This window comes from Gymnodraco acuticeps, unplaced genomic scaffold (genome assembly GCF_902827175.1).
Source record: "Gymnodraco acuticeps unplaced genomic scaffold, fGymAcu1.1, whole genome shotgun sequence".
Lineage (NCBI taxonomy): Eukaryota > Metazoa > Chordata > Actinopteri > Perciformes > Bathydraconidae > Gymnodraco > Gymnodraco acuticeps.
The window spans coordinates 523,940-540,148 of NW_022992357.1; the positions used below are offsets into that span (position 1 = coordinate 523,940).

At 41.5% G+C, this 16,209-nt stretch overlaps 1 protein-coding gene across 2 annotated transcripts; it reads right to left on the reverse strand.

The window, feature by feature from the left end:
• Window positions 1-1,037: 1,037 nt before the first annotated feature.
• Window positions 1,038-15,187, reverse strand: ppp1r21 (protein phosphatase 1, regulatory subunit 21). 2 transcript variants are annotated; one of them, XM_034209674.1, is made up of 22 exons: window positions 14,518-15,187; window positions 13,460-13,528; window positions 12,861-12,977; window positions 12,549-12,650; window positions 12,271-12,435; window positions 12,119-12,177; window positions 11,695-11,789; window positions 11,384-11,436; window positions 10,388-10,537; window positions 10,184-10,285; window positions 9,997-10,085; window positions 9,777-9,913; window positions 9,183-9,275; window positions 6,875-7,002; window positions 6,119-6,268; window positions 5,729-5,821; window positions 4,779-5,033; window positions 4,342-4,377; window positions 4,082-4,198; window positions 3,385-3,483; window positions 3,167-3,295; window positions 1,038-2,532 (listed from the first exon to the last, which is right to left on the reverse strand). In XM_034209674.1, the coding sequence occupies exons 1-22, from the start codon at window positions 14,575-14,577 to the stop codon at window positions 2,503-2,505; spliced, it is 2,328 nt and encodes a 775-aa protein (XP_034065565.1). In that variant the 5' UTR covers window positions 14,578-15,187; the 3' UTR covers window positions 1,038-2,502. The 2 variants fall into 2 exon arrangements, with proteins under 2 accessions (XP_034065565.1, XP_034065564.1); XM_034209673.1 differs by having other exon boundaries at window positions 12,831-12,977; window positions 14,518-15,186.
• Between the last annotated feature and the right edge of the window lie 1,022 nt (window positions 15,188-16,209).

Here is a 16,209-nt window from a genome sequence, read left to right on the forward strand (position 1 = left end):
GAGTGAACATAGCGGCGCTGCGTTCAAGATAGTAGGACATTTCTGTGTCAGGAAATAGGCGCGATCATCACAGCAAGTAGTGAAACATTCTCCTTGAGGGTACATCATTAAGATATTCTTACAGTAAGTAAGTCTCCATGTGTTTTGATTAAATAAACCCATGTTTTGACATATACAAAATGTTATGATCGACAGTCTATGGTTATGATGAATTTAATACATTTTAAAGGTGAGGTTTCGTAGGCTGTATATCAAAACCCTGTCAAATGTACTTCATGTTACTCAAAGAATATGTAAGCATTAAAAGCAAACAATTAATAAAAGGCTTGACTTAAACCCATGTTTTCTATCTAATTAAAACGTTGGTCTGATGACAGTGCAATCACAGTAGGCCTACCTACAGGAGTTACTTCAGTAAAATGTACACAAGAAATAGAAAGGGGTGAGTCAGGATCCCACAGTTTTTCCACTTTGTAATGATGATTTATATTATTTGTAATAAACCAAATCAAAACCAGTCCTGTCATAGTGTGGCTTACTTGCAAAGTAAAACAATGCATAATTTCAAGCAGGGGCCAACAAGCAGGATATAATGGGAGAATACTTTCCCCTCACTGTACATCGTTGGTAATTGTTCCTCCTAATTCTGCAGCCTCTACAGAGGTTAAAATAACTTTTTTGTTTATCATTGTTGTCATTAATGGTCTAAAGCCCTTGAAAGCACAAATAAAGGGGGTTTATTATTTATTTGAACTCTGGAGTAGTGCACCAAGAGCATTTGAAAGCATCATAAATTCAATTAAAGTTGTGTTTCTGCCTTCGAATGCAAAGTACATCATCAAAAAGTAATCTTCCAATCCTCATACGTCCAGTTTAATGGTGTTGCCTCATTTCCCAGGGGACAGGGTGTGTTACCAGCTGTTTTTTGTTTTTAAAATGATGGGCGATTTAATATCCGAGTCTCCTCCAACTCCCAGAAACGCAGCACAAAAAGTCAACTCAGACATGCTCATTAATAACCAGCTGGCCAATATATGAATCATTTACATGTTGAACAAGCTTTTTATTTTGTTTCACATATTTATATGTGCTTTTGTACAGGTTACATTGTGAGAAGTATATATGTTTTTATCAGTAATTGGGGGTGTTGGCAAATCTTTATGATCAAAAGGTTTGCTGGCAGGTGTAAACTGGCCATAAGAATGTTCATAACCAAGCTGGGCTTTCCTTTCATTTCCTCAAGTCACTACAAGCCATTTTACTGTAAACATTATCTGCCCTCTGCCATGACTCAGGAATCAGGCTGTGTAAGCACCGGTTACAGACGGGTCCGCCCCTCTCAGACACTTAATCCTGCCTCACACACAAAAATAACTTGATTCATTTTTCAAAATGTTGTGGAAAATAAAAATGTGTAAACTTTGAATAAATGCCTTTGTGTATATACATATATATTTTTGGAAATTATACAGTACAATTATATCATGATTTGAAATGAGTGTTATTCATGTCAACCCTTTTTTCATCCATACACATTAAAACATGAATTTAGAAACAGTTGTGCCACAGCAGGTTTCTGAGTGCACATCCGTTTACTTTGGTAATGAAAAAAATACTTTTGTTCACAGAGACAGACTGACACCGTTTTACGAGCTCTGACTTGTCCATCGTACCCTTTTCTTCAAGGTAAAGAGTTAATCAGTGCTTCAAGGCAGACATTTCTTCCTGTTTCTCCACACCCACTGGACAGAACATTTTCCAACATGAGGAATGAATTCAAGTGTCTGTTAGCTGTTTGTTTAGGTTTCAAAGCCCTTCTTTACATACGCTTGTGATATATGCATGTGTTGTAAGAGGGGTATTATGCTGTATGTGGACATACAGGCACAAATAATCTCTAAACTTGATTACAAAAAACATCTAAGTGTAAAACAATAGTCACATGTTGTAAAGCCTGGTACACACATACAGCCACACCAACATTTACTCTGTTCGCCTGCTCTGACAGATAAGCAGTGATGATGCAATTTCATTTTCTCTCAAGCTGCATTAAAAGCAGGAGCGCACCGATTAACAGGGTTTGGTCTTCAAGGCTTGACATCAGTGAGCATAACCAACTTGAACTGTTCCTCCTGTTTATCTTTCTCTGTCCCTTTTAGGGAACATCTCTTTTTCTTCCATCCTGCTTTGGCCAACAGGTCAAGAAGCAGCTCCCGGAACAGTTGTCAGCAAATCATGTTAAGTGTTAACTTGTGCTGTGACAAGGAAAAGGGGACAAGGAAGCTTCTCAGTCAAACTCTAAAAATGGTTCACGCCTCCATAGAAGTTCATTCTTATTGCCTCTGTTTGATAGTGGAGGAATCTGAGGCGCATGTAGCCGTCCTGTGGTTTGGTGACGGTGACAGTTTGTACCAGGACGCTGCTGCGAGGCTCCACACATCAAATCTTCTTTCAAGGTGCCCTTTGTGATGCCAACATGGAGCCAGAGCCTAAAGAGCAGCTCTAGCGACCTTTGTTCTTTTTGGCATTTCCCTAGAAGGAACAGAAAACACAAGAAAAGAAAAATACAAAGAATGTCAGTTACAACATTGATAAAACATTTAAAGTACCGTGTTGCGTTTAAGTGCAGTAAGGTGATAGGTCTCAGGTTGGTTTTGCATTCGGTTTTAAGATGTAAAAACATGCTGAGGCTGGTCTCTGGCCTTCCGAGAGAAAATCACCACCTTTAACTCTCAAACATGTTCTGTCCTGCAACTTCCCAGCACTCAGCTCTCTGTGTGCGCACAAGCAGGAACATGCACGCTTCAAAAAGGGGCCTCTCCTTTTCTGCCGCTCTAACTTTAAACGACTTCTTCAGATGGTTCCAGCAGGTGCTTTTCCCATCAGGCCCGGCACAGACCACGACGCCACCAGTGACCTCGCATTTCACCCCATATCTGACGAAAACTTTACAACGTCACATTTCACTGACAACCCTGAAATGAACCTTGAACCCACTGGATTTGTGTCGCTCCATTTTAAACGATTGAGCTTTATATTTATGTACATGGGGATTGATGGCATGTGACAGCTGCAAAAAATCCCGAGAGCGAAGTTACGTTTTGAAAGGGAACCATTTGGACGATCAAAAAGCATATAAATAGGCGATTCAGTCCGAGTGCTGTACCTTGCTGCCCAGTTTCAGAGTGTCAATTTCTTCTCTCTGCTTGCTCAAAGTCTCATTCATACTGCACAGGTGGTCGCTCATCATGCTGAGCTGATCTTCGTAGCTCCTCTTCGTCGTAGCCAGCTCATCCTGTGTGACAGACAACATAGTGACAATGTATTCTGAGCTTATATGGGGTTAATGTAGAAAGCTCTTTTGGTAATGAGGCTGCTTTTTACCTGCAAGCGTGTGATCTTCTGAGTGGCCAGTTTGATCTCCTCTGTCAGAGTCTCCCGAGACTTTTCTGCAATGGCTAATCTCTTTGCCAAAGCTCGACACTAGAAAGGGAGAAAAAAAGGAAAGTAAACAACTGCTGTCCCCCGATAGATGTAAAGCAAGTCTATACTTTGCAGGTTTTCTTCAAAAGCTTCAATAAAGGTGTATTTACATTGGTGTTTTTAAGGACAGCTGCCACATGTAAATGCAGAGTCTGAAATAGTGATAGATTAATTCCCGAGGCTGTGACTCAAGATCAGGTGCAGTCCTGTTGCTATGATACTAAATGTTAATGACTGACGTGCCGGTTAGTCACTAATGCGACCGGATGTCACTTAGAGAAGCTATCTACATTCAGATACCTGACACCAAAAATGGAAGGTGTCAGTTTCTCAGTGAAAAAAGGCAACACTTGGAAATAAAGTGTTGCCTTTTGTCCAAAGCGAAAATAACAGAGAAAAGAAGGTTAACTTCTGATTCAGTTTCTGTGCTCTCTGTATCAAGCATATGAAAGGAGCAGGGCGAGTGACTGTTCTGCACTAAATGTATTTGGGCTTTTAGAGGAGGCTGTTAGATGAGTTCTCATATTCCTCTTCCCCAGTGACATGCAAGGAAAAGTTCAGTTCTTTGCTTCGAGCAGCAGCTTGGTTAGGGCTTCACCTCGGAGTGAAAGTGCACCGCTTTGCTGTCTGAGATCTGGAGCTGTGTGGTGAGCTCTCCCACTCTGGCCATGTAGTGAGTCTTTATCAGCGTCTCCCTGGACTCCTCGTCACCCACCTGTACACACAGACACAACATCCAGCTGGAGAAGAACTTTGTTTCACATTCTAGGAAGTATTAAACTAAAAAATGCATTTCTGTTTTTTATTTAGGTACTCTGTGTTTTATTTTGTCAGCTGGTTAAGTGTGTGGTAACTTACATGCTCGACTGAAGGAGTTGTGCACAACATGCCAACCTGAGAACAAAAAACATGTCAGGAAGTTCATCATAAATCAGATGGTATAAAAGCTTCAGGCACAGACAGGCGTCCAACACTGTTAGGACAAGCAAGCCATGCAAGAGATAATATAAATAAAACACAAGCAGCGCAGTAACGGGTGAGTCAAACCGCCCTGGGTTGTGACTGCACTGTGAACTCTGCACTGACTTGCATAAACAACATTTCTCCTCTATTCTGCTGCATCAGCGCATTGGAAGTCTTGCTTTCATTAGGCAACAACTTGCTTAGCGTGGGAGCCACAAGAAAAGAGCCATAATACTCTCTTTGTTGAAGCAAATCAGACACTAGTGCCATGGGCGGAAAATGTCCTCTGCAAGCAAAAACTAACAAGCGCAGCAGCCAATGAGGGACAGTACCAAGCTGGTGCACAGCGTGGCCTCTCTCTCCCCAGCGCTGGGCTCCATCTCTGCTTCCTCCTGGCTCTGTACGGGCGTGCTGGCTGCAGCTGGGGGTGAGTTCAGACTCCCCCCTTGAGCTGCAGCGAGCTGAGCTTCCAGGTCAGCGATGCGCTGGTTCTCCTTTTCCAAGCGCACCTTCCCCAGCTGCGCCTCCAGCAGCCAGTGCTCCTTCTCCTGCTCCAGCCGGGCGATCTTGTCCTGGCTCTGCTGCACCTGCAGGGGGGCAGCGGGGGGAGAGGAGCGGACAGTGAGCTTGTGGGAGGAGGGCTGAGCAATGTTTGGGTAAGGTGAAAGGGCGGCAGTATTTAGGAAGAAATAGAGAAGCTCGTTTGGGAAGATACAACAATTGGGTCGATTGTTCTGAAACTCATAATTTAAATCTGATCAAAGGGAGTCTGTAAGAGATAAGGTCCACGGCTCTTTCCATTGGTCCTTCCCAACCTGGATGCTCAAATGTCCAATAAGATCTTTCTTTTGTACAAATATTGCTTAACTGTAACTTGATGCGGATAAATTGAAGCAGTTCATATGACCAACGGGCTCATTAACGGGAAAAATATAACACATTTGAAATATCAAGTGATTGTAATATATCATTCTAAGATGCCTACGCATTTATGACTAACTTTTTCCATATACTCGTGTAGTTATGCAAGAACTATTGGTGGTGTTGTTCTCCAGCCACAATAAACATGATTGCATGGTTATTTAAAAACCATGTTCAAACCTATTTGGACTTTACTCCGTTATTATAGAAACGGCCCTTAAGGGCAATCAAACCTGGCCTGCACACTGACTCATACCAGGGAGTGTCTGTTTGAAAAATGATTAGGTAAATGTTTAAAAGTTATAAATTCTATACTGACAGAAATGTTTTAAGAAAAGTGTGGTTGAGCCGAGTGTCATACCTGCTGACTGAGGCCTTCTCTGCTCTCAGTGGAGCTGGTGAGTACACGGCGGTTAGACAGAGCGTCACTGTAGGGAACCGACTGCGGCCGGGCCTGAATGAAGAACATAAAGAGAAAACATTTATCGTTGAATAAAACCCATGCAGTTCCTATGTTTAATTTGCTTTTTTGTATATCACTACTGATAAAAAAGGCCTTTCCATGGGAAAAAAAGAATAAAAAGCAAATAAATGGTGTCATGAAACACAGAGGAAATCAAATACGGGTATGTGCAGATGCTGCATATCAAATATTCACAAAGACGAGATGTTTGGGGGCTGTCACTGCAGTGTCACCCTTTATTACGAGCTAAGACCTGGGAATATCTGGCAGATTGAATCATACACTAACCTTTTTGACAGCACTGATATAGGCTGCTGCTTTCTTTTTGTTGGCCAGCATGCTCTCTGCTTGCAAGGGGTTCAGGGCTAGCGTGCTGCCTCTTGGACTGTAGCCCGAAGATGTGAAGAAGTCCAAGTTGTTGCTGAAGAAAGTGGCAATCTGCAACAAAACAGGGACATTATGTCTCCAACCGGGGAAAGAAATGAAAATCTTTGCAGCCTCCTGTGCTAAAGAAACACTAATTATGCCGACATGTCTCAATGCAGAGACACAGCATTCTGTTTTGCCTCCAATTAACCAGTGTGTTTGCAGCGGAGCGATGATTACACCACCAAGTGCCCAGGATGATACATGTCTGAGCAATTAAGCTTTTGCCTGGAGAGATGATCACTCTGGAAATGCAGCCCACTCCTCACAACATGCGCCAGAGTGTTATTGGGCGCTGCGACCCACCGGACTCCGCCTCTCATCAGCAGACTCATCTCAGCCCACGCTTCACTTGATCCACAAAGAGAAATCATGTATCCCCTTTACTTCCCTTGACTGGGGAGCAGATGGACTAACTGCGAGTTGGACAGCATCTTTGAACATTTAACTGCCGGCCCACCTGAGTTCTGTGGCGGCAAAACAACCAACGTGATCCAGTGGCTGTAAAATCACTGCTACTTACAGTTAAGCTTCTGTGAACTACAGCTACCAAATAACTGTTTGAACATGGTATACGGAATATAAATGTGGCTGCTGCCTGCCCCCTGTTGTCCGTACCTTGCCGGTGCTGCTGGTCAGAGAGCCCAGAGATCCCAGCAGGCACTCTGTGGTGGTGCACAGCTTCTGGGTGATGGTGGGCAGCTCCTGCTCTAAGCTGGCCTTCTGGTTGTAGTGCTTTGACATATCTGGACACACAGGAGAGGAACATTTATGAAGAGAATTTAAAAAGCATCTGTTGGATTATTTATCCCAACTTCAGCTTCATTAGGCACATATATTAGCTACAGATATTTGTTACCATCATGAGATGTAAAGATAACTATTGAGTGAAGCTCCCTTCCTGATTGGTGTGTAAATTATGAGCCTACATTTAGATTTTTTTATTGGTGTGTGAATTTGAGTACGCTAGCTGTTCCCAAAAGAAACAAGACAAAGGTACTTCAATAGTGTTTTATTGTCAGAGTTAATCGATTTTTTATCTTCACGGTCTACTGCAGGGGTCTCCAACACGTCGATCAATAATCGATCGGCGAGCTACTGAAAAGCTGCCCGCGAGCTACCGGTAGCTTTTCAGTAGCTCGCCGCTCGATTATCGATTATAGCGTAGTAACTTTGCTTCTTGATTTTTTTCGGCCGCGGCTGGACAATAACATTTTTTTTCTTTTTTCTGTCACACGAATATCAAATCGGTTCGTGACGCAGAGATCAAGGAACAGATGTGACAGCGGCACCACACACGGAGCAGTCTGCTTTCTCCACCAACACCAGTCCAGAACCAACAGCAGAATGACCCGCTCTGAATCAGGCCCTGTCGCTGCGGCTCAGAGACACACAGGGAGGGATTTGTGTTTTTTGAAAAACACTCGTTATCGTCATGTCAGGTTTTTGGTGGATTTAATCAAGTCTTGGATTGCAGAGTATGAAAGTCCTCTTGCTATTTTCAGTTGATAAATATGTGTGTAAAGTTTGTGAAGGCAGGAGGAAAGCTTCCGCGATCCCCGTCTCCTCTGTTCCTCCAAACCCCGCCCCCACCCTGTAAATAATGAGTGACAGGCTGATAGTGCTGTTGTAAATACTCCTGTTGTCTGCTGTGTTCAGACTTAAGTCATGTGTGTGACGCCACATTCAGGACCTTCAGTGTCCTTTCTTTAACAGGAGAAGACAGTTGCTAGAAGCTGCAGCTAGACTGCAGAAGCTTTCGTTTTTGAGGATGGAACAATTTCACACACAGATATAGGGAGCCTAGACCTATACAATTCATTTATTATGGTTTATAATGTAATATTAAGACGAAGAAGAAGAAGAAAAAGATGGCTGAACTGTTCAGTGTCAATCCTGTGGAGATGGAGGTTATAAATCTCCAAAAACATGTTCAGCTTAAGTCTCAGCAAAACTCCCAGAAAACGATAAGAACATTCACCAAGCAGCACTGAAACTTTATTTGGCTCTACATGCCTTTGTGAAGCAGCTTTTTCTGACATGAATGAAATCTAAATACAGAACAAGACCGACTGATGAACATTTAAATGACTCTATTAGAGTGAACCTAAGTGGCTACACTCCAGCATACACTCTATGGTGGAGTCCATGCAGCGCCATTCATCTCACCAACTGTGAAAAAGAGTGAATGCTCTTATTTTACACATGTGCCATAAGATGCTTGTAAGGTGGTGATTAAGGACATTTATGGGAATGTTCACTATGTGGGCCATAATAATGTGTGAGAAATTGTCGTTTTCTTGGACCTTGATGTGAAGTTAAGATTTGTGATGAGCTTTAGGTATTGCAATTCCACACGTGTACAAAAGTAGCTTAATTCAACTGATGAGTGCTATGTGAATAAATGTAAGTGATGTGATGCAAGTAGCTCTTGGCCACTTTCATTTTTTTAAAGTAGCTCTCAGATGAAGAAAGGTTGGAGACCCCTGGTCTACTGTATATTTTCTACTTTTTAAATTCTATTTTGAGATGTTTAAATGCTAGTATTGTTTATTTCTACTCTTTAATTTCTACTTATGTGCAATGCCTTGGTTTGTTCTGTTGCAACTCAAACATTTCCCGATTTGGGATCAACAGTCCCAAAAGTAAACATAAACATATTTCCTCTCAGTAAAATGTTTCAGCTACACAAAAAGTGACTCTTCTCTGCCAGAAAGCATTACACTATACTTTCATTCCAGAATCGCAGTCTAATAGATGCAACAATGAAGCATCTCAATATTTACACTTCAAAAACCGAGCGGGTGGGTATCGTTCTGAAAACAGAAAAGTAGTCTCACTTTTCTGAATGGCAGCAGAGAGGCGATAACTCGTGCTGTTGAGGGGAACGGCTGTGGATCAAAGCATGTCTGACGGTGCGGCTCACCTTTAATGGCATCGTGAAGACTGTGCAGGCAGGCGGCCAGCTGCGTGAAGACGGCGGAGGTGCTGCTCTGAGGCATGGCGTCCTGCCGAACACCTGTGACACATTGCACAAATTAGTAAACAAGCATATTGTGGCAATTCACACTCATAGCACCAGTTATTTCCATTAACAAATCCTATTCTTTTACACTATTAACTGGGATAATGGATTGATATTTTAGGCTGTGATATATCAAACTCAACGGGACCTAAAACTTGGACTGATGATTTCTGGAAGTGTGTGAATTTAAAAAGCTGCATTAAAGTAAATTGATTTAACTTTCTGAATTGTTTACACTGTCCTAGCTTTTCTATTATCTTATAATACTAAAGAGATTATTATAACTTTACCTGCATATTCATTTAAATCAATGGTCAACCCAACAATATCCCCACAATTTAGAGGTATTCAGTCTAAGATATTTGACTAACTAAACACACCGGCAGCAAAACCAATGCTTTAATCCTAGTTCAAACCATTCTCCTTTTCTACAAAACAACTAAGCTGCAGGAACTAATCTGTGACATATGGTATGTACTTTCTGTGTAAACGTACTGGGCAAGGCCAAAAGGTTGATGTAGCTCTGCATTTTCTCAAACACAGAAGTTACTCTCTTCATGTCACTCTGCAGCTCCTGGTTTTTCGCAGTGAGGGCAGCGGTACAAAGAGGTGTGTCACACTCTTCTTCAAGGCTGTGGAGAGAAGAGTAGATTAATACCGCCTCCTCCACTCCATTTATCGATCACTAACACACACAAACACAACCCGCGCTGACCTTTTCAGCTGGTAGGGAAGAATCTTTTGCAGAAAGTGGGTGTATGAGGAGAAATGATCAGCAAAGCTCTTCAGCTTGACCACGGTCTCCTTCAATTCAAGAGAAAAAGACTCAATAAGTGGTCGGTTATAGGAGAGCATCACTAACAAGCCCACACGAGGTCTATGAAAAGAAAGAAAGCACTTACCAGTACTGTGACAGTGTCTTCTGTGATGCTTTGGTGTAGATGCAGGAAACTGTCCTCCAGGGGGCGCACATAGGCTGCGTTCTCATGTAGATACTGAGAGAACTAGGTAAAGAGAGACATCTTTAGTTACACTGATACTGTGTTTCGTCACTCTTCTGTTATATATTAATCACAGTCTGTGTGTCTTGTGTATGGTCGTCTCACCTTCTGGTTAAGAGGGGAAATGGGCTCAATGGACGAGTCCAGAGGATAGATGTGAACCCTCTGCTCTGTGTAGGAGTGGAAGTTCAGCAGAGCAGCCACCAGGTCCTGAATAAAGCTCAGGGCCTGACCTGCCACGTCCCGCGCTTTGAGCTGAAAGAACACACAGCCCACACTATGTTTCAGTCTGTGAGGAAATGCAGCTGGATGAACAACCCTGAGGTATATATTCTGACAAAGAATCAGGTGATTCATTCATTAATCATTTCAAAGAAAACTTCTGCAACTATTTAGAAAACTGATCATTTCTAAGCAAAAATATCAAAACATTACAAGTTTAGGCTTTAAAAGTGTGTGAGTTTGCTTTGTTGTGTCTTAAGTGGTATCATTTGAATATCTTTGGCACCACGTAAAAAGGTATCTGATGACGACTGTCACTCTTTCCCTGACATTTTTTTTTTGACCACTTAATTAATCAGGAATGCCAGTGAACGAACAATCCCTTCAGCCCTTTTACTACCGTCACTTTAAGATTTTAAAATCCATAATGGCTGTGTATGGTGTGTGTTGTTTAATATGACAATGCCACATTTCCATGAGTCATAAACTTATGAACGTTCAAGTGTTCAGAATCTAATAAATAAATGACGGCTTACTCGACAATCAAAATAATCCATAGATGCATCTGCATGATGATCTACAATTATTAATAAATATGCCGAATTGTTTGTGTCAATAAATAAAAGTGGAGCATTATCGTCAGAATCTAAAGTTATTGCTTAATAATCAGAAAAGGTACTTGTTATGTTGAGATTTCAAAATGATCAAATGTGCATTACTGCAGCAAACTCTGCATTATGCAAAGATATATGAATTAGATCACAATGTATTGAAATTGCTGGGACAACACTTTATAATCTGGAATGCTTAATGACAAAAGTATTCTCTTAAGACAAATGAAAAGCACATGCACTTATAAAGTATATATTTTCTTCTCACCTGGTGCCTCCGATTGTGTGGTGGCACATTTAAGCTGTTGTAGCCAATAAGCTCTGCCGGGTAGGAGAGAGAGAGGAAGTTAAAGAACATCCACCTGCACTGAACTTTATTGACTCCACAAACACAGCTTAAAAGGTTTAGCCTCCGGCCCGCTGCGTGCAGTATTACAGTTTGGTAAAACATTACCCTATTTACTCCTGGGCGCAACGGGGTTATTGCATCAGTGACAAAGACATAAATGTTCTCAAATAGATGTCTGCTCGCTGTAGCAGATCGCTCTTTGTGGCCGTGGCTCAGTGCCAGAAACTCACTGGTGTCGTTGAAGGGCACTTTCTCCTGGATAACACTGCTGCTCTGTTTCACCTGTCGGTTCAGCTCCGACTGGCTCAGCCTCAACTGCTGCTGACTGCAGAAAGAGAGCAGAAAATAACATATTAAACTAAGCATTCCACTTAGTTTATCCAATGTAAATGGGTTTTGTGAATCACAATAACAGACGTGTGAAATGTACATATCCAAGGTTTATGTTAAAATGGGGTGGTTTCCCAGATCTTTTAAATACTGATATGGTATTTCTGTGGGTCTAGTTCCACTACTGGAGTTTATCCAAAGTATACTGTAACTTCATTAAGTATGTATAAATACTTTATATATGCAAATCACCCTTTTGGTTTTCTCACACCGCAGCGGTAGGTACAATTATTCTCAAACCGTCAAATAATAAAAATGATGTACCACTCTTCTGTTCGCATCCTGCACTCTTTTGCTTCCCTCTCCAGAGTCTGTGATTTTATCTATGAGAATAAAGGAAAAAGAGACATTTGAATAAACTGTATAAAAGACGTATAGTAAAAATATGTTCTTCACCTCCTCCTGTTCATCCTCACCTCCAAACGCGCCTTGTCACTCTGCAGCCGCTCGATTGTTTCCATGTACTTGGTGGTGAGTCCGCCCACTACGGCCTGGTGCTGCTCCGAGTCTTTTTCCAGCTCCTGCAGTCGTGTCTTCAGCTCGGACTCCTGCCGGCTGTGCTGCTCACCTGCTTCATAGAACTAACACGCATACAGCAGGAAACAGAGCCATTACATGCATGGCCCCACCAGTTCATTAACTGTTTATATACCGGACAATGACGGACCGACATAAACACAACACGGCTGCTTACTTGGATATGAAGTCGCTCATTTTCTTCTATCTTTTTCTGCAGGTCTTCATCAAATACACATTGGGTCTCCAGACCGTGCTGTGAGGGAGAGTCTGCTTTACTCTGCAGGAGGTAAAGATAACATGTTAGTGAGGATGTTTTGGCTCTACAAACATAAGCATTTAATCAGAATCAGTGTTGCAAATTTCAGATCACTCTTTAAACTAATATCTAATGGCTATATACTGTACATCCGGTGCCTCTGACATACTGTGCCTCTCCCTGATTTCCCCTCATGATCACCTTCCCCTTTTTGCCCTTGGCTTCACTGACAGCGAGCTCCTCCTGCAGCAGCTCCACCCGTTTGGCCAACTGTTGGTTCCTGAAGCTGAGACTGTCCATCTCCTGCTCCTGCTTCCTCAGGCTCTGGTCCCTCTGCTTCAGCTGCTCCTGGTGACCACAATGACAAACACATGTCAAGCAAAGACCTGTAGTTGTGTTGTCTACAACCAGTACTTTAGGAAATTAACTTATTTTACATCAACAAGACAACACTCCATGAATTGTAGCAGACCTTGCTGTGATTTTATAATTAAGCTCCCTGGCAAATATGGCAGACCTGTGATTGCGCACATCCAGCATAATCAGTAACAACACTGCAAGAAGTAGTAATACATTTGAGTTGACCTGATGTTTTTCTGTTGCTTAGTAAACATGAACAAATAGTTGTTTACATATCTTTCCCCTTAAGCCTTATGATTACCCGTGTCAACCTGATGAATATTCATAGAAAAAGAAGTTTACAATTTATGAAATAATCTAGAATCTCTAAAACAGTTTAGCTGTGGTTTATTCGTATCACCTGTAACAGGGACATTGTGTATTACAGCTGTGGAGGAACATTATTTGTTCGGTTTTATATGTCACTTTACCTTAAATGAGGCAGAGTTGGCCTGTTCATCTACAACTCCCTTCTTCAGGACCTGGTTCTGGGCACGGAGCTGTGGAGACATGTACAGGATGACACATGAATGTTATCTATGGTCAGGATTCAGATGCGACGATTTTATTATCAATGCTAATGTATGTATGAGGTATCAAACATGTCTATTTTCATCAACAATATCATATCTTTGTCTGTGGTTGCTTTGTTTTTTCTCCAATTCTGCATAACGTGAAGATTCACCACTTAGGTCCTCTTTTTTCCTAGACGCCTCCTTAACTCAGCATAACGGCAGCACATGTGACAGTTACACAGTTAGCACTTCCTGAGCAGGATATGGTGCTTGGCTAACGGGGAGATCATTGTTTCAACAGGAAACAGCACCCTTGCTGTCAGCTGACACCGACACAAAGGGCGCAAACAGCTCACAGAAAACGCAGACTCACAGGCTTTACTGTCACTAGTTAACGTATTAACCTTTAAAAATGTACCTTTACACAGCGTGATTTTAAGCTACCTAACATGTGAAAATGATGCACATGTTGTACTTAAATTACAACCTTAAAACTAAAATGAAATAACTGGTCTTGTGTTGACAAAATCTGTATTAGGTATACCAGGCTTATTCCACCTTCTGCATCAAATAAAAAAACTAGTTTCATGACAGATTTAATGTTCAGTTTTTGAGTTGATTCATTTGTAAGGTTATTTTCGAGTCTGTATTCTGGTTTTTGAATTATAATTAGAGGTGCTTCTAATAAAAAAACACCATTATTCAACTGCACTACAAACTACATCTTCCAAAATGACATTAAGTTGGTGTAGAATCAATGGCTTTCATTCAGTTTACAGTAATAATTCTTAGTTAAGTTCATTTATTTGCAGTGACAACAAAAATTAAATAAATTAGCATGTGTCATTGATTATAGATGATACAGTTATGGTGGTTTATAACTCATTGGATACTTCTGAGCAGGCTACCAGCCTTCTCATTAATGTTTTAATAACGTTACCTTACTAACATTACACGATAGGAAAGTGTTTTACCTTGGAGTACTCCTGTGCCAGCTTGCTGTATTTTGTCTGCAGGTCTGTAACGTTAGCCATTGTCGCTGGAAGTCGGTTATCCCGTCGCCAAATCGTTAATGCTACTAAACGGTATCCACTTTAGCCCGGTGAGTTTATGGGTGTAGTTAGCTTCTTCTCTCCAAATGTGCCGGGGGCTTGGGGTTATAAAGCCGGACACGGTGAGCTGTGAGCCGGTTAGCTCAAGTTAGCTAGTTCACAGACGGCTTGTTCTATACCTTGGTAAAACTAACCTGGAGAACATTGTCACATAAAGCTGTCATGAGTCCCGGATATTAGACGCTACCATAATATCTAAAGCCGGATATTATTCTGACTTGACAGCAGCGCTTTTAGCACTTTTAGCGGTGACAGGGCTTGCTAGCTAGCCGACTAGCCACCAGCTAACTAGCTATGTAGCCAAACAAATGCAGAGAAACACATGCAGGTCATATTATGTGACAGCAGCCGTGAGACCCGCTGCGTCCGCAAATCCTATTACGGATTGGGTGTAGCTGCTGCTAAACTAGCCGAGCAGCACTGACAGTCCATTCATCTGAAGGAATACTTTCATTTGTTTTACCCAGCAGAAAACCTTCCTCGAATGAGATCCGATCACGGACACAAGCGCCGGGGTCAGAGTTGAGAAAACAGGAAAGTCGAGAGTGACACAACAGGGCGCCGTCTAGCGTTGGAAGGGCTCGAAAACATACGACATACATACACAATGTTGAATTAAATAATTAAAGATACAAAATAAATGCATTGTACTGCCCAAAAAGTAATAAACAAATGAATAACGTTGAATACAAATATTGCCAAAACAGAATTAAAATTAATATATTGGTATACTTGATAACTGTATATCATATTATATTATACTAAATTATATTATATTATGATACTTAATGTTTGGGAATTAAAATAAAAAAGACACACTTCCTGTAATTACACCAGCAATATAGGCCTACAGCACATTAAAATACTCTAGTCTGCAATATAGCGTATTCTTTTTTACATGTGTTTCTACAGGTGATTATAGGAAGGCTCTGAATGTTATATTTGTATAACATATGTTCCCCTCTTCTTACATTATATCTTATGCCATTTGCGTTAAGTGCTGTGATGTCACTGATAAATCATTTACTGCTGATTTGAGTGTGGTATGGGTTGCATTACCAGGAACAAGGTCAGAAATCACAAATAGGTTGTAGCACGTTGAAAGATAGCCGCTGTGATTTTCCTTTAAAACGCACATGACCTCGTTTGGACTCAAAGTGAAATGACATGTTGCTAATGCAGCCATCACCGCTCAAATCCTCCAAGATTAATTTCACCTAATCCATAATAATCTCTTTATATATTCACCACACAGTAGCCTACTGTGTAGCCTACAAATACATTCTAATTTATTTTTATCAGCTGTTAAATTTGTAAGATGCAAAATATTTACAAGAAGGAATTACTTAAATGTTTTGAAGAAATACATTTGCGCTGTTTGACGATTGCTGATCTTAAATGCAGGCTAAACACAAACTCACTGACACGCACACCACAGCCAGTGGCTCCAGCATTGTCTGGTTGCCTGGCAACTGTCGGCGTGGCGTGGTTGCTAGGGCCGTGTGGGAGGGGGGGAGGTGATGCTGCTCTGATTTCCAGCTGAATTGAGGCAGT

Bases quoted from the DNA above. Each gene is read 5' to 3' on its own strand.
- ppp1r21 (XM_034209673.1), bottom strand. From the start codon at position 14,577: ATGGCTAACGTTACAGACCTGCAGACAAAATACAGCAAGCTGGCACAG. The intron at 12,978-13,459 runs GTAAAGTGACAT...TGTGGTCACCAG, and splicing joins CCAACTCTGCCTCATTTAAG to GAGCAGCTGAAGCAGAGGGA. The intron at 9,914-9,996 runs GTCAGCGCGGGT...TTCTCTCCACAG, and splicing joins CTTCCCTACCAGCTGAAAAG to CCTTGAAGAAGAGTGTGACA.